This window comes from Porites lutea, chromosome 11 (assembly GCF_958299795.1).
Source record: "Porites lutea chromosome 11, jaPorLute2.1, whole genome shotgun sequence".
Classification (NCBI taxonomy): domain Eukaryota; kingdom Metazoa; phylum Cnidaria; class Anthozoa; order Scleractinia; family Poritidae; genus Porites; species Porites lutea.
Window position 1 is genome coordinate 9,951,625 of NC_133211.1, and position 23,290 is coordinate 9,974,914.

General features: G+C 39.2%; 2 protein-coding genes across 2 annotated transcripts; one reads left to right on the forward strand and one right to left on the reverse strand.

Moving 5' to 3' along the window:
• Positions 1–12: 12 nt before the first annotated feature.
• LOC140952998 (aspartate dehydrogenase domain-containing protein-like) lies at positions 13–6,890 on the reverse strand. The gene is made up of 8 exons (XM_073402470.1): positions 6,749–6,890; positions 5,881–6,016; positions 4,793–4,877; positions 3,666–3,815; positions 3,019–3,124; positions 2,818–2,938; positions 1,137–1,285; positions 13–287 (listed from the first exon to the last, which is right to left on the reverse strand). Exons 1-8 carry the CDS (start codon positions 6,801–6,803, stop codon positions 250–252), a joined length of 840 nt encoding a protein of 279 aa, XP_073258571.1. The 5' UTR covers positions 6,804–6,890; the 3' UTR covers positions 13–249.
• Positions 6,891–6,946: 56 nt separating this feature from the next.
• Positions 6,947–21,880, forward strand: LOC140952975 (dynein regulatory complex subunit 2-like). Its single transcript, XM_073402442.1, has 15 exons — positions 6,947–7,172; positions 7,322–7,403; positions 8,648–8,818; positions 9,218–9,302; positions 9,483–9,621; positions 9,831–9,905; positions 10,130–10,252; positions 12,278–12,355; positions 12,820–12,890; positions 13,144–13,213; positions 13,396–13,548; positions 14,191–14,241; positions 15,090–15,183; positions 20,347–20,419; positions 21,632–21,880. Exons 1-15 carry the CDS (start codon positions 7,029–7,031, stop codon positions 21,717–21,719), a joined length of 1,497 nt encoding a protein of 498 aa, XP_073258543.1. The 5' UTR covers positions 6,947–7,028; the 3' UTR covers positions 21,720–21,880.
• The last annotated feature ends 1,410 nt before the right edge of the window (positions 21,881–23,290 follow it).

Consider the following 23,290-nt stretch of genomic DNA (forward strand, 5'->3'; position numbering starts at 1 on the left):
TACACAAGATGGCAAGTCCACGTGAATTTTAGGGGAGAAAAATATTTTGGCCTGATCCCAGTTTTGCCAAGGTATGACTAACTATTGCAGAAGTGCAGCGACAATTTTCTTGTTCCACTTAATTGTCCACACAGCATCACAGTTTCTTGTGAAACATGTCAGCTGTTAGCTTTATGAGGCCCTAGTTACATCAGAAACTCATGGCGCTTCTGGTAATGAAACTTTCAGGGGATGTGTCATATGTTGTGCTCAACAAAGATGAAGTCCAGGACCTTGACTGTGTGCTCCTGAAAAGAAACAATAGAATTTTGAGCCAATTGTTCACAATTTTCAGGCCATTAAAATGTGATCGTTTTTAGCCAGGATGGGATAAAAGGGTGTTCACTACTCTTGTTTTTAGCTTATAGATAACCTGCATGGTGGGTATGGACATGGAATAGTAGCTAGGAGTGAGGAAGGGAGGTGCATATCATCCTCCTGGTTTTCCACTGATTTCAAATGTGCAGTGGTTATCTTTAGAAACAAAGTGAGTTGTGTGCATTGTCAGTCAGTGGTATTAAACCCTAGTTATTAACCTCATTTGTCAATTTTTAAAGTTTGTACTGTTTCATTTGTTTATCTTGCTACAGCGAGAACTGAAAAAGGGTAGTTACTTGGTGTTGTTGATGGGCGTAATCACCAAAACATTAACCCTTTAAGCCCCAATATCCACATACAAATTCTCCAAACTGATCTCTATATATTTCCTTAAAGAATGTGTTGAGAATTTGATAAAAGGTCAGAGCATTTTCTCTTAGATGATCATTTTATTAACTCTCATAACCCAATATCTTGACAGTCTATGGATACTGTTAGGAGAAAATTGATGTTGGTCACTATTGGGACTTAAATGGTTAATGACGCAATACAAAAGACTGAAATGATACTGAACAATACCCACACTACAACAAAAAAGTGAACCAACAATGGTTTCCACAACACCAAGAAACATCCTGAAGAAGGAGTGAGAATTCCTGGACTTGACATAACAAAAATGAGTGAGTGAACTGACAATGGTTTCCACAACACCAAGAAACATCCTGAAGAAGGAGTGAGAATTCCTGGACTTGACATAACAAAAATGATAAAATTCTTACCCAACAAACTGCTCAAGAAAGAGGCATACGTTGCATTTCCCGTAACAGCTCCTACAACTGCAGGGTTGTGACGAACTGTTTTCACTGTAAACTGGTTCTGCACTTCCCCTGGTCCAAAGACATCAACCTCCACAATATGGGCCTCAAGGCTGAAATATTTATAACAAAATGGATTTATGTAAGGGTTAAGGCCGTGGGGGACACCTATCTATGAATAGATTCATAGGGCAAAATTTTGCTTGTGCTACATCTTAAAATCCTTATTTAATCTCGGCTGTTTTAGAGGTGATTTTGATAAAATTTTATTTAGACATTGTGAAATGATGGAAGTTTAGGACGGTTGTTTTTTATTTGGTAGATTGTGCTTTACAGCGATACTTTAAGACAGTTGTACCCAATTAGGAAATCGTGATTTTGTGTCCAAGTTTGTGGAAAGAATAGAAGACTGCACTCCTTGATTTTATTAACAAAATTAATGATTGGTCAAAACCTTTAGTGTGTTATGTATTGAGAAGACTTTGCAATTTAAAGTTTGCCAGCAAAATAATAATCGTTTAAGTGAGCAAACTCTGTCAATACATAACACACTACAGTCTACCAAGTTTACCCCTCTGCAGTGCCAGCTCGTGAAGTTTTGTATCTGTGCTGAATTCTTGGACATAAAATTGTCAGAAAAGTCAAATTTTGAGACTCCTGAAGGTGTCCTGACTAAAGCATGGTTTCCAACCAAGATATGTAATAATGGTAATTATGGCTGAATACATTCCACGATTTCATTTTGTTTATAAGCTGCAATGTGTTCAAGGATTTTTGAAGCGAAAAAAAAAATGTACTAGGAGTTTCATGGTATTAAATTTGGCTGAAATTTCTAAAGATTTATTTAGTTTTATTTATCACTGAAACAAGGTTTGATTCAGAGCCCATTTGTTACTTTTGTGCTTGCAGTCTGTGTGTCTCATGTGCACATGAACACTCCAAATTATGCACTGTCATCTTTTATCTAGCCTGCGAGCAGATGAAATTAAACTCTGGTACTAATCAGAGTTTAGTTATCGTCTGCACGCAGGCTATCTTTTATCCAGTTATGAATATCTCGTAAACCTGTCAATATCAGTGGCTGTACTTCTTGCATACGCTTTAAAATAAATGCATAACAAAGAGCTCAAGGTGTCCCCAGCAACCTTAAATTTATATGCTGCCTGCATTGTAAATATTTCATTGTTTCTCTGGGCCTAGTTGTTCCATGGATAACCATGGTTATTTGAAGGATGATTATTGCTAAATATATCCAGGATTAAAGGGTCCAAACATCAAATTGTAGGTAAAAAGAACCAACGGAAGCATTCAGTCACACTAAAGCCTGGTTCCCATATGCTGACAATGCATGCCCTGTGACATGGCTGCCGATACTGCCTGAGATACTGTTCTGATGTGAGAACAGAAGTGGCCAGCAACATGAGTCATTCCAGTCTTTACCGCTGGCATGGAGGCATGCCGGCGGTAAAGCTCTGTGATGGCTCTAGTAGCTAGCGGGGCATGTTCTAATTTGTCCGAGAAGTAGCCCAGGCAGTACAGGCAGCATATGAGAACCAGGCCTTACACATTAATCCTGGGTTATCCTAATCCAGCTTTGAAAAACTGGGGATTATGTATAACTAGTTGAACAAAAGTTGTATCTTGCCTTGGGTCAGCCACAATGCATCCTTGTGCTTTGTCAAATCCCAGATTATGTGCTGCCAAAGCTGCGGCAGCCATTGTATTCACGTTATTTGGAGCTAAAGGACAAAGGTCACGAATACAACCTGGAGGACAACAAAAATAGAATGACATAAATGTTTAGAAATAACAACAACAAAACACAACAGTAACAACAAAAAACTACCATCATATAGAACTGTTGCCTCTGACTTGACTTGTGCATTCCCTGACTTGAGTGGTTCATTCAATTTATAAGATGAAGGATGCTTTTTCATGGTAACTTTAAGTCCCTGAATGAGAAATAAAGTTCAAAAATAACTGTGAAGGATAGCATATGCTGACGGGCATGGTATATAAAGGATTAAGTGAGCTAAAAAATAAAATGGTAAGCATTTCATGTTTTGTTTACAAAAAATAATTTTGACAATCAAATGAAAGGAAATATTTGAGAGGAAAATATCCAATTTCCATTTCCAGCTGTCTGAATTATGAAATACCATGACTTTGGCATTAACTAATGTTCTTACCAAGATTTGCAGGAGAAATAGAACATTTTGAAGACCTCAGTCATGATAAATTATTTGACATTCTAGACCCCCTAGCAAGCAAATTGCTTTATACAGTCAAACTACTTTAATACGGACACCAAAGAGACAGAACCAAGTGTCCTCTTTACAGAGGTGTCCGTATTGTAGAGGTTGGGAATGTATGATTTTTGGCATTTCTGGGACCAAACGAACTCTCTGTAATAGAGAGGTATTCATATTATAGAGGTGTCTGTAAGGAGAGGTTTGACTGTATACGAATTAATTCAACATCATTTCAGTGCACCTTTAACGTCCCCCTGTCTGCCATTTTCTTGATGTCTGCGCCACCCCATAATGCTCCACTTGGTATATAAATTCCGTGTGTTCCACTTGAGGCTTTGTCCCTCAGCTTGTTCTCAATATCTGGGTTTGCCAAAGCGGTGGGTGAGCCTATCTAATGAACAAACACACAAAGCAAAAATTTAGGACCTCAAAGTCCAAGTCCCTTTGAGAATCTTAATATGGCAGAAGAAGGAATCATTAAAACAGTAAAACCCCTGCTAAGTGGTATTTTATTTACTTGAAAAATAAAAAATATATATATAGTAGTAAAGTTGACTCCCAATAACTCGATCCTTCTAGCTATAGAGAAATAGAAAAAAGTTTGAGTTATCGGGAGTTTGAAACAAGTGACCAGAAATAATTAGGAAATGGGATGGGAAAGGAATACAAAATACCATGCACACTTCACTTCAAGAGCAACGAGAGAAATATTGATTTAAAAAAAAAAGAATAAGTAAGCAAAAAAGCTTGATTCACAAAAATGTAAAGACAAACAATACATGGTTGTTTTGAAATAAATTCAATGTTTCGGACTGCTGCACATTTTTTTTCAACTTGCCACACATCCAAACAATTGGTTTGAGTTATCAAGGGTATAATTATACAGAAATTATCTGAAGGGAAACAAGAACTTTGATTTAGCGGTAGGTTCGAGTTACTGAGGGAAAAATTACAGTAAATTTCATGAAGGAAATCCAAGAGAAATCACGATTCTATTTGAGACACATTAATATTGTCTTAATTACCACTATACTGTCATAAGACATGGCTTTTGTATTATCATGTATCATGTACTAATATGGCGATCTGCATATACCTAATTTGGAAAAACTGGCTTTAGCTTTCTGCTTGAGGAGGAGGAAGCCAAAAACAAATAACAGTCAACCCTCTCCAAGATGGACATCTTTGGGACTGGCACTTAGTGTTCCTCTTAGAGAGATATCCATCTTATTGAGGGTCAAATAAAGGGAGTGAAGAAAGGTTGGGACCTGTGAATCATAGGTGTACGTTTTACTGAGGACGAGTCTGTTAAGAGAGAGTTGACTGTTGTTAGTAAAGCTCCCTGATTCTCCTGGAGAAAGCACCTACCATATAATCTGCAACATCAAGAAAACCCTCCCCATAATTCACCGTAATGGAAGGGTGGGCAACCTCTACAATCAGGTCTGGAGTCCTGTGAAAAGTTAAAATTTTATTCAGTGGTAGGATTAACTTCCTTCAATAGTATCAGTACTGGTATCTGGTAAATGTTATTGAGGATAATAGTCCCCATGACATGTCAATATAATTATTGTTTTATTTTTTTCTGAAGAACTTGCTAATAAGACAACAATATTTTGACAAAAATTTAATATATATTTCCTGGTATCACATAAATTTCTTATCAGCTTTTTGTATAATTGTAAAATTTTCTGCAGTACCAGTTTTAATTTGAGTAGGTAGTTTACTTGTTAATACAGTAGTATAATTTATGTTACTGGCCTCGGAGCTGCAGCTAGAACCTTCTGTGCTTCCCTGCAGTTCCTGGTGGATTTCTCAACAGTGCCGTATAGAGATATTTTGAGAAAGGTTATCGGAAAAACTGTGCAGGCGACAATCCCGTAAGGTAATATGGGATATGATCAATAACCTGTTCCTGACACTGTAGCTGTCGAACCCACTACTGTTTCTTTCCTTTAGCACTTGCAAACATAAGTCCATGGCCTCTCATGCCATTCTTGCAAATTTCTTTGAAGAACAGTGAACTTAAAACCTCCGACAACACCTTTCGGCATTGTCACGTACACTTTTTCCGACAACCTTTTTTGAAATAGCTGTATATAAGGAAAAATAAGACGTATCCTAAATAAGACGCAACTGTCCTGACTGTTCTGGGGCTGTTACTAGGGACAGGGAAAAAAATGGCCAATAGCTGACCGGCGCTTCCCCAAGAAAAAAATCCCAGAAACAAAGGAGGGACACAGTTTGGCTCCATTTCCCTTGTCCTTTCTAAAGTGGAGAATGGCCTTAGCTATATATCATGAGTCTCCTGTAGCTTACTGAAAGCATCTGGGCTAGTGGCCAGATTGAAGGTTCAACTCCTATTTGGAGAACTCAGATTTTTTTGTGAGCCACGTGCATCACTGACTGGATAAACTTCATTTCTAAATTATCAATACATCTTTTAATTAACACACCTGTCTGGGAAGGACAGCAGATTTTCCAAAATGTATTTTTCATCGACTTTTCCCCTGAGTTCACTTACAGTTCTATTCCAAACAAAGCTTAGTTCAAGGTCATCTCTTTTAAGAATTTCCTCCACTAAATATTGCCCTAAAAAAGAGAGATATTTAAACAAAAAGAATATTATAGTTGCATTATAGGTAATCAGGGTAAGATGACTGGAAATTCAAAGATTTGTATTGGAATTCAAAGCCATCTAATTCTTCCTGAATTCATATATTTGATTCTTCCGTTTGAAAAGAGTAACTTACGAGTTCAAAGAAACAATACACTAAATCTGGACTGAAAAGAAGTCCGTGATCAGTTTTTAGAAAACCTCATTTTCCCATACGGTTTCTGTAATAACTCGACAGTATCAAAATTACAGCCAATCTGTGGGAAAATTGAGGTTGTTTAAAAACTGATCTCAGACTACTTTGCACTCCAGATTTAGTGTATTGTATTCAACTCGTTAGTTACTCTTTTCAAACAGAAAGCATCAAATATATGAATTCAAGAAAAATTAGCTGGCTTTGAATTCCAACACAAATCTTTGAATTTCCCGCCATCTTGCCCTGATTACCCATGATGCAACTATGAGCGTGAACTCCTCGTAGCCTATCCACAGACGTTCCTCCCATTGCGCACGGTTTATAAATCACGGTTTATAAATTTTAAACGCGCACTTGGCGATCTCTAAAGAGAAAACAGTGGGTCTGCGAACAGGCTAGACAAAAAATTAGCCCTTCTCAAACAGAGCTAAAAGAGACGAAATCTACTTTGGCTGAGCAAAACTAAACAGACTCAACCCCCCTCCCTCCCTGTTCCGCCCGGGAATCTCACCTAGGTGTCCAAATCCTACGACACCAATTCTCCTTTTCTTCATTTTTTCAACCATCTATAAATATAAACCTAGATATGTCTGTTTTGAAAAATGAATTTTCAAGAAGTTCTCAAGTTATTAGATTTCGCAGATCTGAGCTAATGACCGAGATGGGCCTGGGTGCAAGGTATTGAGCCAACAATATGTAAAACCAGCGGTAATGTTGTCAACAGCAACAACTGATCAACTCCATCTTGTTTTGCATTGACAGATCTAAACTTCTTTAATTTTTTACCAAATATGCCGCCCAAGAAAAAGAAATCGGGCAAGAAAAAACTTGCTAAGATGACTGAAGAAGAGAGGCTTCTATATATGGAGCAAAAACGGTTAGCAGAAGAAGAAATGAGGAAGAAAAAAGAGGACATGTTAACGCAGTTTTTGAAGGTGATGACAAAAAGGCAATCATTATTTTGCTAAATTTAAACCTCGTCTCTTTGCTCTTGGTGTTGTAAAAGCACTTTTCTAACGTTCTCTTGCTTCATTACACGTGTTATGCTCTTAATTCTATGATTTTGTTTTATATTTTTTCCTAGGATAAATTGTCAAAAGAAGAAAAAAGTACAAAATTTAATTTGAACAAGCTTCAAAACCAGTGGAGAGTCATAATGCGAGAAGGTCAGCTCTCACTATTAAAACCATCCATTAGTTTTCAAAAGATCCTATCATAAAGACCAGTCACATCCTTGACTTGTTACAGTTGATTGATCTCAGCTGTTACTGGTCAAAAGTCATAATCTCGTACCCAGATCTCTTCTCAATGAAGCCGAAGACAACATCTGGGGTTCTTGCCATTTACATGGAAAAACCAGGAATTCAGTTTGGGAAGCTTCAGAAAATATGGGCTGTGATTTGAAGCAGTTCAATGTTTCTACTCTTTTGAGTCTGTAAAGCACCCTGCGAGCGGATGCTACATTCTTGCTGTGTGAGCTGTCATGTAAAAAATAGCCTCTGCCGAAAACCATTCAAATCTGTCCAGAAATCTGGACAAATAAATTAACAAAATGGGTTTTTTCCTGTTCTTGAGCGGTTTAGAGCATTGCGTGAGTCTTGGGTGAGTCTTGCGTAGCAGAATCGAGTCATCAGGTTGTCACAATTTTTTTATTCCCGCAAAACTCATGCCATCTGACAACAGACCTGACAATTAATTTTGCTTGCGTATTATGTGCCGAATTTCGCACATGCATGATAGAAAATTGAACGGCTGTTGGCAGAGGCTACTTTTCGCACGCCAGCTAACCCAGCGAAAATGTAACCTCTGCTCTCAGAGTATCTGTAAAGCTGATATACTTTGTAGGGAGTTACTCTTCCATTACGTCAAATTTTATTGTTTTATGCTTACGAAAAAAATTTCCACCTGGGGAGATTGTGTTATTGTAAGCACCCCTGGTCGAACGATGTACGACAAATGACTGCAGACTTGCAGACTTGTTTTAAAATGCTTAAACAGGTTTCCTATCCCCAAATTAGACTTTTACAAGACTTAAAGTTTAGGGATAGGGAATCTGTTAAAGCATTTCACAGCAATGCTTACCTCACTTACTTGACAGTCTGCAGTCTGCATTTGTCGCACACCACTGGTCAAATGCGTTTTTCCCTTGTGATGTAATAAAATGCTTGAAATGAATCCTCATAATTACAGCCATATTTAACAATGTTTTTGATAAAGCCATGCAGTTTTCTCAATCAGAACATGGTTATACGCACAGCTTAAGTATGAACTAAACAGTTATGTTATGTCTGTTTTTCATATAACATCAAATTCAATGTGGCAGCAAGTTTTTAATGAGAGAAGGTTTTAAAGACTCTTTTAAAATTTTACACTGAATTGTTTAATGCTATATCTTTTTCAATTTGAACAGCTAAATCACAAGAACTGAAGAAAGACATAGAGATACTGAGTCAAACGTTTGAGCGTGTAATAGACAGAAAAGAGGCTATTATAAAGTCTCTAGTGAAGGATATTGAAGAAGCTGAAGAACAATACCAAATGGCTCTTAGAAGTCACTTACAGAATGTGGACAGGTTAATAGGTATGTACAGCTTGAAAGACTTTAGGTTGTAATTTTGTTAATACAGCTACCTTTTGCATATTCTGTGAAGGATAAATTATTGTTTCGCTGACATGTACATACTGAATGAAGATGTTGAAGTAAAAAAATAAACACGGATAGATCGGAGTTGGACTGAGAGAAGTAAACTTAGTAATCTTTTTACAAGTAGCACCCTTTATGAGCCTTCTTAACTAGAGGCATACATGAAGTGGTCTAGGTAAATTTGTTTTATTTAAGTTGAGACAGCTACAATGACAAAAGAAATGCTAGAAATTCTTTTCTTTGCATCAGTGTTCATTTTGCCTATGCATTATGATGATCAAACTAGTGAAATTTAAGTTCACTGTGAATGGCTCATTTTGCACCTTTGCTTTCAAGATTTACAACAAAGAAGGCTACAAGAAGCCCAAGATGAATATGATCAAGAACAGGAGATCCTAAAAGAAGAATTTGACACAGAAAGGTGATGAGATTGTAGCTTAAGAAATTATGAAATTATTGTTTCTCTGAGATACTGTTAAATGTAAGATTGGGTGTTAAAATTAACGAATAGGGTGTAGAAAAATAAAACTTCATGAAATTTACTTTGAGAACCATCGTTTGATGCTGTGCAGATCTTTAAAACGTATTTGGTTATTTTTAGAATGAAGATAGTTAGTCAACATAGAAAGGAAATGCATGACATACAGGACATCATGTTTGCTATGGAAGAAGAGTGGAATGAACTGGAAAATGACGCTAAGCAAGACTTTCAAAGCCTCAGAGATGAAATAAAAAACAAGGTAACTGTTAGTGGTAAAGTTTGCTAAGAAAGCTTTGAATTAATGACTCAATAACAATAACGGCTTAACCATTTCTGGAATATGCCCACAAGGTATATCTGCCACATTGTTTCATCTCAATAAAACTTTCGCTGCATACCAATAACTTGATGAACATGCCTTGAACGTGTGTTGTAAAGTAATGTATTTCTTACTTTTATCTTTATTAGAACCTTGAAGAAAAGCATGCTTTAAGAATACAATTGGAGGGAACAGTGGAAGATTTGTGGAGGCAATTTCAACAAGTAAGCACTTGTACTCTTAGATGAACCTTAAAAAGCATGTTTGACAAACCGGGTAGTGAGCAAAGAAGAGACACAGCCAGCTGCATGAATGCAAGTTATAAAAGTTTTCAGGTAGACAATAAGAATCAGTACCTGATTATTTAAAGCAAAATTGCTTTTATCAATATTTAGCTTGGATTTCTTTTTATTATTGGTAATCAAATTGTTCTTAATTTTATTTTCAGGCCCTGAAGAATTACAATGAGACAACAGAGGAAAGAAAACTGGCCTTTGAAAATCTCAAAGCTAAAGATGAGAAAAGTGCTCATGAAATAGAGACCCAGATGAGAAAACTTCAGAGAATACAGGTTTGTATTAAGGACCTAGAAACCTTTTCTGTAAGTTTTCAGAGGGAAGTGGTATAGCCCAAAAGAACGGGTGAAATTTTGCGTTATCACTTCTGGTTCCTTTATGATACAGACTTCCCAGATTTTTTTGTGGGGCAATGAGTAGTTGTGCCACATAAAAGAGTTGTTTCTCAAAATAGGAGTGGCTAGCTGGCTAGGGAGCCAGAGTGTTTAGAAATGGGTAGAGTTGAAGTTGGGGAGTTGAAGATTTCCAGACTTATAATTACTGTAAGTGACATGGGAAATTAAAAATTTCTATCATGTAATTTAGTGCTCTGAAGTCAAAAATCATAAAACTAAAGAAAAATTTTGACCATTACATATCAAAAATGCATTATGAGGGCCATTTGGACTGATACATGGAGAATGTTTAAAAGAATGGAAAATTTCCGACCATAATTTGTGTCATTATCTGTAAGTTGTCACTTTTAAGAGATCATCATTTGTGGGAGTTATTTAACCTTTGCTCCTGGTAATTTTGCCAAAAGTTGCGTTTTGAAGCTAGTTCGATCCAAATGTAAAATTTTACCTTCTGAAGTTTGAGCATGTGCTCTGACTCTCTCCTCCCCTCCTCTTTCATTTTTCTCACCTCATTTTTTTTCCTTTTGCTGGGCTGATTATGGGAGGCATTGTTGTTGAGTGGTTAGAGCGCTGGACTTGTAACCTGGAGGCCCCCGAGTTCAAGTCCCACCCTGACCTAGCCTGCGTAGCTGGCGGTATTGTGTGGGTGCGAGATTAAAGTTTTGGCGGTGGAGCCGTGTTCCAAAAAAAAGGAGTAGGGACGAGGCGGTTGAAATACCGCCTGCCAGAAAACCCCGGTATTTTGAATGGTCCGCACACCAGTGTGCGGGGAAACGGATTGGTCGAGGGCCATACATATGTCAATCATGTTAGATGAGCCTTCGCGTATATTTCCCAATTTAGGGAGCAGATGGCAAACTGGAGAAGACGTACATGTAGAGTGATTGTGATTTCCGCTTTAGAAAGAGCATAAATGATGACCAAATTGCCGAAATGGCATCTTTAAACTTCACAGCGCTGGAATTGTCTTAATTTAGCCATAAGAAACAAAGGTCAAAGAAAATTAAAACACTTTACAACTGCATCTGAGATCAAATCCTATCAGGAACACCTACAGAAGAATAAACCACCGGAAATGGTTACTCAGTATGCATGTAACAAACCAGCTTCATGGCCTTTTAATGTTAAGCCTAGTGTTGCAAAAAAAGATTTACTCAGTCAAAGTTTAGAATGATACATGCACTGTGTAGTGCTAGTAACCTTCGAGCTAGAGCCGAGAAAATAAAAAAAAACCTCTGTTCAAGCAAACTCACAAGGTCACGTTTCACATTGTCACGAGCTTAGGAGTCGTGTTTAGCCTGTCAACGCTTATTTCTAAACTAATTTCTCTTTGATTGGCTGATTTAATTGGGATCAGCTAACGTGACAAAAGTGGGCGGCATTCGAAAAATCATGGTTCTCTGGCAGGCGGTATTTCTCGCGGCTTCGCCGCTCGTGACGGCTCCGCCACCAAATCTCACTCGACTACTACACAATACCGCCAGCTATGCAGGCTAACCCTGACCACTAGCTGGATTTTGCTCTCAGTAGTTGCAAGTTCAAATCCTCGGTCATGCCTGTAAAATAGCCACCTGGTTCGCCTCCTGTCAGTTGAGATTTTTAACCATGTTGTGGTCCATTTGAATTATTTGCTTCATTATCCCAGAAAAGCTCCATAAAGGGCAGAGAATACACTATAATAATTATAAAGCATTATTATAATAATAATGTCACTCTATGCTTTGCATTAACCAAGGAAATCTGGAATTACAGTACTTTTTACTCATAGGAATTTCATTGTGGAATTATTAATATGGCAGTGCTGTCAATATATCATCCTTTTGGGAATGACTTACATGTTGAGAGTGCTATTAGCAATGCAACATTTTTGTGATCTTTTAACTTTACATCATGATTTTCATTTAGGATAACATTTCCCAGCTAAAGGCTAAAATGGCAAGCAATGCTAAAGAATGTGATGAAAGAAACAGACTCATTAAAGAGGTATAAAGTAATAGATATTAACAAATTGTGTCTTTGCAGGACACAAACCTGGGCAGATCATTTTACTGCCTTATGTGGGTTTTAGTTTAACACCTTACAGTTCTTGTTGGTCCCTATTTATTACTCATAAATGGCCTAAGCCAGTTATTAATGTTATCAGCTTTGATATCTTGCACAGTTTACACTGTTGTTGGTTGCTGTGTATTTATTAATAGCAGGTGATGGTGGCCAACGAGAGTGTAATTTCCTAGTAACAGTATTGCCCTTATTCATTTTGGCCTAAGAAAAGGGTGTGGCTTGGGGGGAAGGGGGAGAAAGTGGCTCTTACACACCCAAGAGAATAGTGTGCAAGTATTTATGAGCCATAGGAAGTCAGGTGCGATATCATTGGGTTTAACAATGGTACTCTGTAGATTGATGTGTATTATTCTTTATTGATGGTTTTGATGATTGTTGATTTTTAGCAAAGAGAAGTAGTTGCAACTCAATTTCATGACTTGAAAGCTGAAATGAACAAGATGAGAGATTCAGAAAGGTATATAAACAATAATTTCTCATAACAGTTATATTGCCACATAATGTAAAGAATCATAACTCTTTGATGGGAACTTCCACACAAAAATATTAAAACAATGAAATTAAAACATTTTGGACTCTGAGTTATCTGTAGGTTAGGAATAATCATTGCCCACCTACGCATTCATCTATTTATTTCATCAAGTTTTCCTAATTCCTGCTCTTATAAGTAGAAATTGTATTTTTTCATATCTTGTGAAATCTCTCTTTAGGTCACGCCTTACTCAGCTCACACTTCAAAGTAATGCAGCAATCAAAGAACTCAAGAGGACAAGTGAAAAGGTAAACACTAATACCCTCAGCGTGAAAAGAATAACTTACTTTCACTTTATAAAATAATGGTACATTTTGCAAATCAGACTTCTTGTCAAACCAAAAAGGTAATATCCCCATAAATGTAAATGTGAAGTAACAAGTCTTACAGAATGCATATGACACTATTGCCCATTTCATCTGGTTTTTAGGGTGAGCGCATTCTTAAACTTTCTGAGATGTGTCGTAAACTGGAGACAGAAGCTGAAAAAGTTCTTCCATTTTATGCGTCATCTCTTTCTCCTGAGGAAGATGATGATGTAGCAGCTGCTATGCAGGAAGCTCCATCTGAGCCACTGGCTGAGGTAAAGACTATTACTCTCCTAGATAATTTACTGACGTATTTTAGTGGTTTTATTATACATTGTGCTCACCATCTGTCTTCTCAATTGTTAGAATCCTTCAGTTAAATTTGGAAATCGGTGCAACTTACAGAGTAGTTAGTTAGGTTGCACGCACAATGCATGATTTCCAAGAGCATTGCCAAACTGTGTTCCAGGGGACTGATCAGTCTTTGTTGTTACAACTTCTTTTCAAACGAATGTACAATTTAACAATTATTTGCTGCAAGGTGAAGTTGATATTGGTGATTAATCCCCTTAACAATATTAATTGAGCCAGAGGTAAATAATATCATAATGTTACCAGTCAAAATTAAATTCAGGTTAATGTTTTTAATTAAATTATGGAACAACATTTCACCATAACCAACTGCCTTTTTAGCAAACAAAAGACATTTAATGACTGTTGACTTTACATTCCTATTAAAGATTTAGCCAGCAACAGTGCTTTTTCACGTGTAAGAAAATGATAGCTCCATCAAAATCCACGGCAGTGCATGAGTTTAGAGCAGTGTCGAGTTTACTGCAGATGTTACAAACATCATTTAGAGGAGAGGTCACACAATGCATTTAATTATAACCCTTGCTTTGCTGCGTAACTTACAGATTCTTCATGAATACTCTGCTCTGGAAAATTTTTGGAAGAGATACAATAAGGTATGTAATAAACAAGATTATCAGTTGTAGAGTGCTGGCTTCAACTGTTTAGTTTGTTTTATAAGGACAGGCAAAGGTAAAGTCTGCAGTTCAGCCAATTAGCTCATCAGGCAGGAACATTTTTACCTGGTTTCTGCAGTATGAAGTGACAAGGAATATTTCTATTCTCCCCAACCCATGCTGGATGGGATGTCAGCCCATTGCATGGTTACCCCAGCATTAAATCCCCTGGTAGCCATTTATACAACAGGGCAAGGTGCAGCATTGTGATTTGATATTTTTTTTGTGAACAGCACTATTCACACTGTTTAGCCTCAGCTGCATGGTGGTTGTAAATTTGTCAAACTAACTACAAACCATATAAATTGCAAGCAGTTAAGATTAGCCATATGTAGTAGCTTGTAGTGCACCTCGGGGTGTGGAAGGGAAGTTCAGACACAGAGGACAAAATAAGGCCCTGAGGTACCACCCTCCCGACCCACCTGGGATTATTTCTGTCCATAACTTAAAGAAGATTTCCAAGATGATTTTCACAGCTCAAACAAACATCCAAAAGGGGAAGAAGGACCGCCTAATCGTGGGTTAAGTCTTAAAAAATAACTTGCGACTATTATTCCTTAATCCACTCAAGCAAAACGTTTTCATTCCTATGTTCCTATCTTCCAATTTACCCTATAAAGTGGACCATGACAGAATGTGTAGTTTTTCCTTTTCTGCATTTTTTGCCGATTACCCTTGTGAAAGTGTAAGTAGGTTTATTTTACTATTTAAGTTTAAGATTCATTCGTAACTCAAACCATTTGTTAGCTATGGATAAGGCATTCAACGCTGTATTTTCTTTTTGTTAGGTTTTGCTTGACAAGCTGGCTCTTGATAAAGAGAAGCACACTCTCTTACAAGAAAATCAGCAGCTAAGAGCAGTTCTAAAGCAGTACCTAGATGGTATGTTTCTTTATTTCAATCTGACTATTAAGCAAGTTTATAACTTTTAACCAATTATCTCAAAACAAAGAAGGCTAGTTTATTACAAACACACAAAGCCAAAAACAAACAGAGACGGCTAGTTTCTACCGTCACAAACAGTACAAAATAAGCGCGCTAGTTTAGTGTAACAAAACCAACATGAAATAGGGCAAGCTAAGTTGTGGCGTCACAAGCAGACACACCCAAGTGCGCTTAAATGAAGCGTCACAAACAAAAACAAGATGTACCTCTACAAGCAAACACAGTATAGAGAGCGCTAAGTTGTAGCTGTAAAAACACAAAATAGAGCACGCTAAGTTTTAATTAAACAAGCAAACACTGAACAGAGCTCGTTAAGTGGTAGCTGTACGAGCGAAAACAAAACAGAGCGCGCTATATAAGTTGTACGTAGCTGTACACGCAAACACTAAAAAGAGCGTGCTAAGTCGTAGCGTCACAAGAAAACACACAACGAAGCGAGCTAACATGTCGCTATATAAGCAAACACAAAACGGAGCGAGCTAGGTGGTGGCTGTACATGCAAACATTAAATGGAGCGCGCTAAGTTGTAGCTGCGTAAGCAAACACAAAACGAAGGGCGCTTAGTTGTAGCTGTTAATACAAACACAAAACAGAGCATGCCAAGTTGTAACTGTACAAGCAAAGGCAAAACGAAGTGAGGTACGTTGTAACTGTACATAAAACACAAATCGGAGCGCGCGAAGTTGCAGCTGAATAGGCAATCACAGAACAGAGCGCTTAAAATTGTAGCTTTACGAGGAAACAGATAACAGAGCTCGCAAAGTTGTAGCATCACGAGCAAACACAAAATGAAGTAAGCTAAGTTATAACGTTAGAACCAAACACAAAACGAAGTGCGCTAAGTTGTAGTGTCACAAGCAAACACAAACTGGAGCGAGTTATAAGTTGTAGCTGTGCAAACAAACACAGAACATTGCGCGCCAAGTTGTAGCAAAGACAAAACGGAGTGAGGTAAGGTGTAGCTGTACATGCGAACACAAAATGGACCGTGCTGAGGTGTAGCGTCGCAAACAAACACGAAACGGTGCGCGATTTGTTCTAGCGCCACAAACAAATAATTATAGAGTAGAGCGGGCTAAGATGGGGCGTCACAAACAAACTTAAACCAGAGCGCGCTAATTGTTGCTGTACAAGCAAACACAAAACAGAGCGCGTTAAGTTGTAGCGTCACAAGCAAACACAAAACGAAGCGCGCTAAGAGTTTTAGCGTCATAAACAAACACAAAATGGAGCGAGCTAAGAGTTTTAGCGTCATAAGCAAACACAAAATGGAGCGAGCTAAGAGTTTTAGCGTCATAAGCAAACACAAAATGGAGCGAGCTAAGAGTTGTAGCGTCACAAGCAAACACAAAACGAAGCGCGCTAAGAGTTTTAGCGTCATAAGCAAACACAAAATGGAGCGAGCTAAGAGTTTTAGCGTCATAAGCAAACACAAAATGGAGCGAGCTAAGAGTTGTAGCGTCACAAGCAAACACAAAACGAAGCGCGCTAAGAGTTTCAGCGTCATAAGCAAACACAAAATGGAGCGAGCTAAGTTCTAGCGTCACAAACGAACACAGAACAGAAGTCGCTACGTTGAAGCGTCAGAATAACACAAGAGAGCGCATCAAATTCTATCTGTACAGGCAACACGAAATGAAGGAAGCTCAGTTTTTGCGTCACAAACAAACACAAAACGAAGCGTGATTAGGTGTAGCGTCACAAGCAAATACAGAACAGAGCGCGCTTAGGTGTTGCGTCACAAACAAACTTAAATCAAAGCGCGCTAAGTTGTTGCTGCACAAACAAATATAGAACAGAGCGCGCCAAGTTGTAGCTTTACATGTAAGCACAAATTGGGCGGACTGAGGTGGTGCGTCAAAAACAAACTTAAATCAGAGCGCGCAGCGTTGTTGCTCTACGAACTGTCACAAACCGGAGCGAGCCAAGTTGTAGCTGTACAAGCAAAATTGAACAACAGAGCGCGCCAAATTGTAGCTTTACATGTAACACGAAATGGAGCGCGCTAAGGTGTTGCGACACAAACAAACTCAAATCAGAGTGTGTTAAGATGTAGGATGAAAAAAAAAAAACGGTGCGTGCTAAATTGAAACTGTGCAAGCAAACCCAGAACAGAACGCGCTGAACCATGTACAAGAAAGCACAAAATGGAGCGCGCTAATTTGTTTCCGTACATGCGAGCACAAAACGGAGCTGGCTAAGTTGTAGCTGTGCAAGCAAACACAGAACAGAGTGTGCTAAGTTGTAGCTGTGCAAGCAAACACAGAACAGAGTGTGCTAAGTTGTAGCGTGACAAGCAAACCAAAAACTAAGCGTGCTAAGTTGTAGCGTAACAAACGAACACAGAACAGAGCGCGCTACGTTGTAGCGTCAGAATAACACAGAAGAGAGCGCATCAAGTTCTGTCACGAAGGACCACCAAGTTCTACAGGCAAACACAAAATGAAGGACGCTAAGCTGTTGCTATAGAAGCAAACCCAGAACAGACCGTGTCAAGTTGTAACTGTACAAGCAAAGACAAAAAGGAGTGAGCTAAAGTCCTAGCTGTACATGCAAATTAGAGCAGAGTGCGCCAAGTTAAAGCTTTAGATGCAAACACGAAATGGAGCGCGCTTAGGTATTGCGTCCCAAATTAACTCAAATCAGAGCGCGCAAATATGTAACATCACAAACAAACACAAGACGGAGCTAGCTAAATTGTAGCGTCACAAGCAAAACCAGAAGAGAGGAAGCTAAGTTGTAGCTGTATAAGTAAACAGAACAGAGAGCGTCAAGTTTGTAGCTGCATGAGCAAACACAGTACCGTGCGCGCCAAAATGTAGGGGCACAAGCAAACACAAAATGGAGCGAGCTAAGTTGAAGCGTCATAAACAAACACAAATAAAGCGAGTTAAGTTGTAGCATCACAAGCAAACACAAAATGGAGTGAATTAAGTTGTAGCGTCAATAACCAAGAAAAATAAAACGGAGCGCGGTAAGTTGTAGCGTCATAACGAAACACAGAAAAAAAACGCACTTAGGTGTTGCGTCAAAAAGAAACTGAAATCAAGAGCGCTAAATTTTAGCTGGTTAAAATAACACAAAACGGAGCGCGCTACGTTTTAGTGTCACAAGCAGACACAAATGGAGCGAGCTAAGTTGTAGCTGTGCAAACAAACAGAACATTGCGCGCCAAATTGTAGCTGTACGAGCAAAGACAAAACGGAGTAAGGTATTAGTGTAACTGTGCGTGCGAACAAAACGAAACGCGATTAGTTATAGGGTCTCAAGCAAATGCAGACTAGAGCGCGCTAAGATGTTGCGTCACAAACAAACTTAAAAAAAAAGCATGCTAAGTTATTACTAAACAGAGCGCGCTAAGTTGTACGTAGCTGTACAAGCAAACACGAAAAGGACCGTGCTAAGTTGTAACTGTACAAGGAAAGGCAAAACGAAGTGAGGTACGTTGTGGCTGTACGTAAAACACAAATCGGAGTGCGCCAAGTTGTAGCTGTATAGGCAATCACAGAACAGAGCGCGCCATGTTGTAGCTGTATAGGCAATCACAGAACAGAGCGCGCCAAGTTGTAGCTTTACGAGGAAACAGATAACAGAGCTCGCCAAGTTGTAGCATCAAGAGCAAATACAAAATGAAGCGAGCTATAAGTTGTAGCTGTGCAAACAAACACAGAAAATTACGCGCCAATTTGTAGCAAAGACAAAACGGAGTGAGGTAAGGCGTAGCTGTACACGCAAACACAAAATGGAGCGCTTTTAGTTGTAGCGTCGGAAAGAAACAAAACGTAGCGCGATTAGTGGTCGCGTCACAAGTTAATACAGAACAGAGCGTGCTAAGTTGTAGCGTCACAAGGAAACACAAAATGGAGCGACTTAAGTTGTAGCGTCACAAACGAACACAGAACAGAGCGCGCTACGTTGAAGCGTCAGAGGTAACACAGAAGAGAGCGCACCAAGTTCTGTCTATACAGGCAAACACAAAATGAGGGAAGCTAAGCTGTTGCTGTACAAAGAACACAAAACGGAGTAAGGTAAAAAAGATCTTTACATGTAAACGGACGAAATGGAGCGCGCCTAGGTTTTGCGACTCAAATTAACCCAAATCAGAGCGCGCAAAGATGTAGCACCACAAACAAACACAAGAAGGAGCGTGTTAAGTTGTAGCTGTGCAGGCAAACCAGGTAGAGAGCGCGCTGAGCTGAAGCCGTACAAGAAAACACAAAATTTAGCGCGCTAAGTCTTTGCTGTACCGTGCAAACACAAACAGAACGTGCTAAGTTGTAGCGTCATGAACAAACACAAAACGAAGTGTTCTAAGTTATAGCGTCACAAGCAAACACAGAATAGAGGAAGCTAAGTTTTGCTGTATAAGCAAACACAGAACACAGTGCGCTAAGTTGTAGAGGCACAAGCAAACACACAATGGAGCGAGCTAAGTTGAAGCGTCATAAACAAACATAAATGAAACGAGCTAAGTTGTAGCGTTACAAACAAGCACAAATGGAGCAAGCTAAATTGTAGTATCACAAGCAATTGTCAACAACAAAACAAGATGAAATGGAGCGCGGTAAGTTTGTAGCGTCACGAGGAAACACAGAAAAGAGCACGCTTAGGTGTTGCGTCACAAACAAACTGACATCAAGCGTGCTAAATAGCTGGACAAAATAACACAGAACGGAGCGCGCTAAGTTGTAGTGTCACAAGCACACTCAAAATGTAGCGAGCTAAGTTGTAGCTGTACAAACAAACACAGAACATTGCGCGCCAAATTGTAACTGTACAAGAAAAAACAAGATGGGGTAAGGTAAGGTGTAGCTGTACATACAAACACAAAACAGAGCGCACTAAGTTGTAGTGCCACAAGGAAACACAAAATGGAGTGAGCTAAGTTCTAGTGTCACAAACGAACACAGAACAGAGCGCGCTACTTTGAAGCGTCAGAAGTAACACAAAAGAGAGCGCACCAAGTTCCATCTGTACAGGCAAACTCTCATATTGAGCTTGGGCCGCCTGTGAGTGAACGAGACAGGCGACACTGCAGCCCTTTGGTATCCCCAAGATAACTGTACCTTTAACAAATGATTTTTTTTTTGTTATTTTCAGGTATTTCAGTCAATGATGAGATCTTGAGTCAGTACAACCCACTATTTATTGTCAACAGCAAAACGAATGTCAGGTAAGACTGAATGAAATGTGATGACGATAAGCGCCCCAGGATAAGCGCTTAAAAAAATGTAAAAAAGCGTTGTACAAAGTGGGCACGAATTTTGAACGCCATCAAAAATAAAAATTCTAACCTGTCAATAGAAAAAGTCCAGAATCTGGGAAATGAAAGAAGATAAATATACAGAAAGCCTGGCCAAGAACCAGGTCTGTGCGATAATTCATATGCCAGATATTCTGAAAATTATGAGGCTTTGTATGGAGACGCCATGTTGGTGTCCCTTTGAGGGGCACAAATATGGCCACCGGAACGAGGTTGGATAGGACTATTAATAAATCAATTCTATGGATTTCCTTTCCATTCTCCTTTTCGTTCCTTTTCTAAAAAGATTGTCATTTGAGGTGCCGATTTCCCGGGCAAAGCATCCACATCCCCTTCCCCCCAGGATTGTGGACTCTAAGCAGTTCCTTATGATTGTGGCAAGGGTCAACACCTCTCTCCATTGTACTTGTTGGCTTGTTTTTGTGCATCAAGAAATCAGTTCTGTGAATTAAACCTCCTTTTTTATTGTCTTCCTTTCTTATAAAGGCTGCTACGTGTGGTGCTCGATTTGCACTGAGAAAAGTCGAAAACTCCACCCCCTTCTCCAATTAAGAATGTAGACTGTTAGCAGTCTTTACGATTTTCGCGAGGGCGAGCAGCTCCCTGTAATCTCCTTCCCGTTTTGTTCGCCCCTTTTCAACTTATTCTCAACTCGATTAACTAGTAAGAGTCCGCTCACAGTCTACCAAGATTGGAGTAACGTGGATCTTATTCACAGGCTCATAGCCACTCATATAACACTCCACTAGGGCGCGGTAAAATAAAGGCTTGTCCCCGGGGTCTTGTCAAGTATCGCTCAATTTTCACGCGAAAGTTTACCTTGACTGGTGTGTGAAGTTTCTGAAACTTGATTTCAAGAGTGTCAACTTTTGTGCGCTTTTCGGAATCAAAAGCTGCAAAAATTATAATCCTTTTTAGGGAAACTACTTTTTGCCATTTTAGTGTGGAACAGGCTAATACCTGACTCGTCCCAGTCGCCTCTCTGTCCTATATTTATATTACAATAGAAGCGCGTTCAAGGGGAGCGCGCACCTCTTCGGTCACGTTTTGCGCTTTCCGTCCTCCGCGTGCGATCCAACTAGACTACGCCTAATACTAATGTCACTATTTCTGTTTTAATAGGCTGGCTGTTCCTATAGCTGACCCGCGTGTGAAGAGATCCGGCCCCACTGTAGTAGAGGCAGCCCATGTAGTAAAGCATTCTATCTGAATCGGCTGCACAAAGAACATAGCTATTTGTACATCGTTACATTTGCCACTGTAAAAATGTATTTATATCTTAGAGTTTTTTTACACCGTATCGGTAAACAACGCATGATAAATTATTTTGAATTAAACCTCTTCAATAAATAATAAAAGTAGGTAAATCAATGGTGTCTTTGTCTTATTTTTAATTTCAGATGCTAGTTACGTTACCCCTCAACACCTTGCCGTTAGAATTTTAGAAGCGAATACCTACATTTTTACCAACTCTTCTTTGGACCAGCTTTCATGCTATATAGCTTGGAAATGGCTTAAAATGAGATTTGTAACTCGTACACTAATGGTATACTTTCTTACAAATTGGGTGTAATTAAGCTTCAGTTTTGTTTTTGACGCATGCACAAAAGCCACAGTTTGAATCTCATATTTTTTGCGCACATTTTTATCGTCTCTCTTTCCGATGGATCAGAGTGGATGGATAACTTTGCAGGAAACTAAGTGGGGAATTTTATCTGGAATGATTCGTAGGTGAATCTTCATCTTTAATCAAGGTAATTGCCAATAGCGCTTATGCTAATCCTGCATAAGTGAAAGGTGAAAATGGCAGTGGATTTTCCCCGAACTGTTTGCCGCTTTTTTGTGTAACTCTCATCTGCGTTCATTTACTCCCATCAACCCTCCTGATTCAACTTCATCCGTCTTCATCTACCCAGATTCACTTTTATTCACCTTCGTCTACCTCGATTAGCCTTTACTCACCTTTATCCGCCATCATTAGTCTCCACTGGCATTCATTCACCTTTGTCTGCCTTTATCATTAACATTCATTGGGCTTCATCTGCCTTCATTTACCCCCATAAGCCTTTATTGAACTACATCCGCCTTCAACCATCACGGCATTAGCCTTCATTTACATCCATCCACTTTCATCTACCCCAATTAGCCTTCATTGACCTTCATCTACCCCTACTCGCATTTATTCACCTTCGTCTACCGTCTACCGCCGTCATTTATCCCCATTAGCCGGCTTCATCTACCCACACTAGCCTTTACTTCACCTCTACCCGCCTTCACCTAGCCCCATTCGCGTTCATTCATCTTCGGCTACCTCCACCAGCGTTCATTCACCTTCATCTGCCTTCATCTACCCCATCAGTATTCATTCACCGGTCATCCACCTTCAGTGTCCCCATTCGCTTTCATTCAGCTTTCTCCGCCTTCATCTACCACTATTAGCCTTCATCCGCCTTCATTTACTCCCATTAGCCTTCATTCACCCTCATCCGCCTTCATTTACCCTCATTAGTATTTACCCTACGCCCCTTATTAATTCATTTACCAGCTTTTCTGGACACAAGCCTGCCCAGAGGGAATGCGCACGAAAGGGACTCAGGTCCCATGCGAGGTGCCATCCCTACCCAATCCAACAACCCGTAAAGTTTTCGAATAGTGATGTGGGTTTTTAAGTGCCACAAGAACAAGTCAGTGAAAGTGCTGTGAAATGGGACCTACGGTTAGGCCTCTATTGGATGCGGATAGTGCGGATGAAAGTAAATGGAAGTTAATGCGTAAATGTAA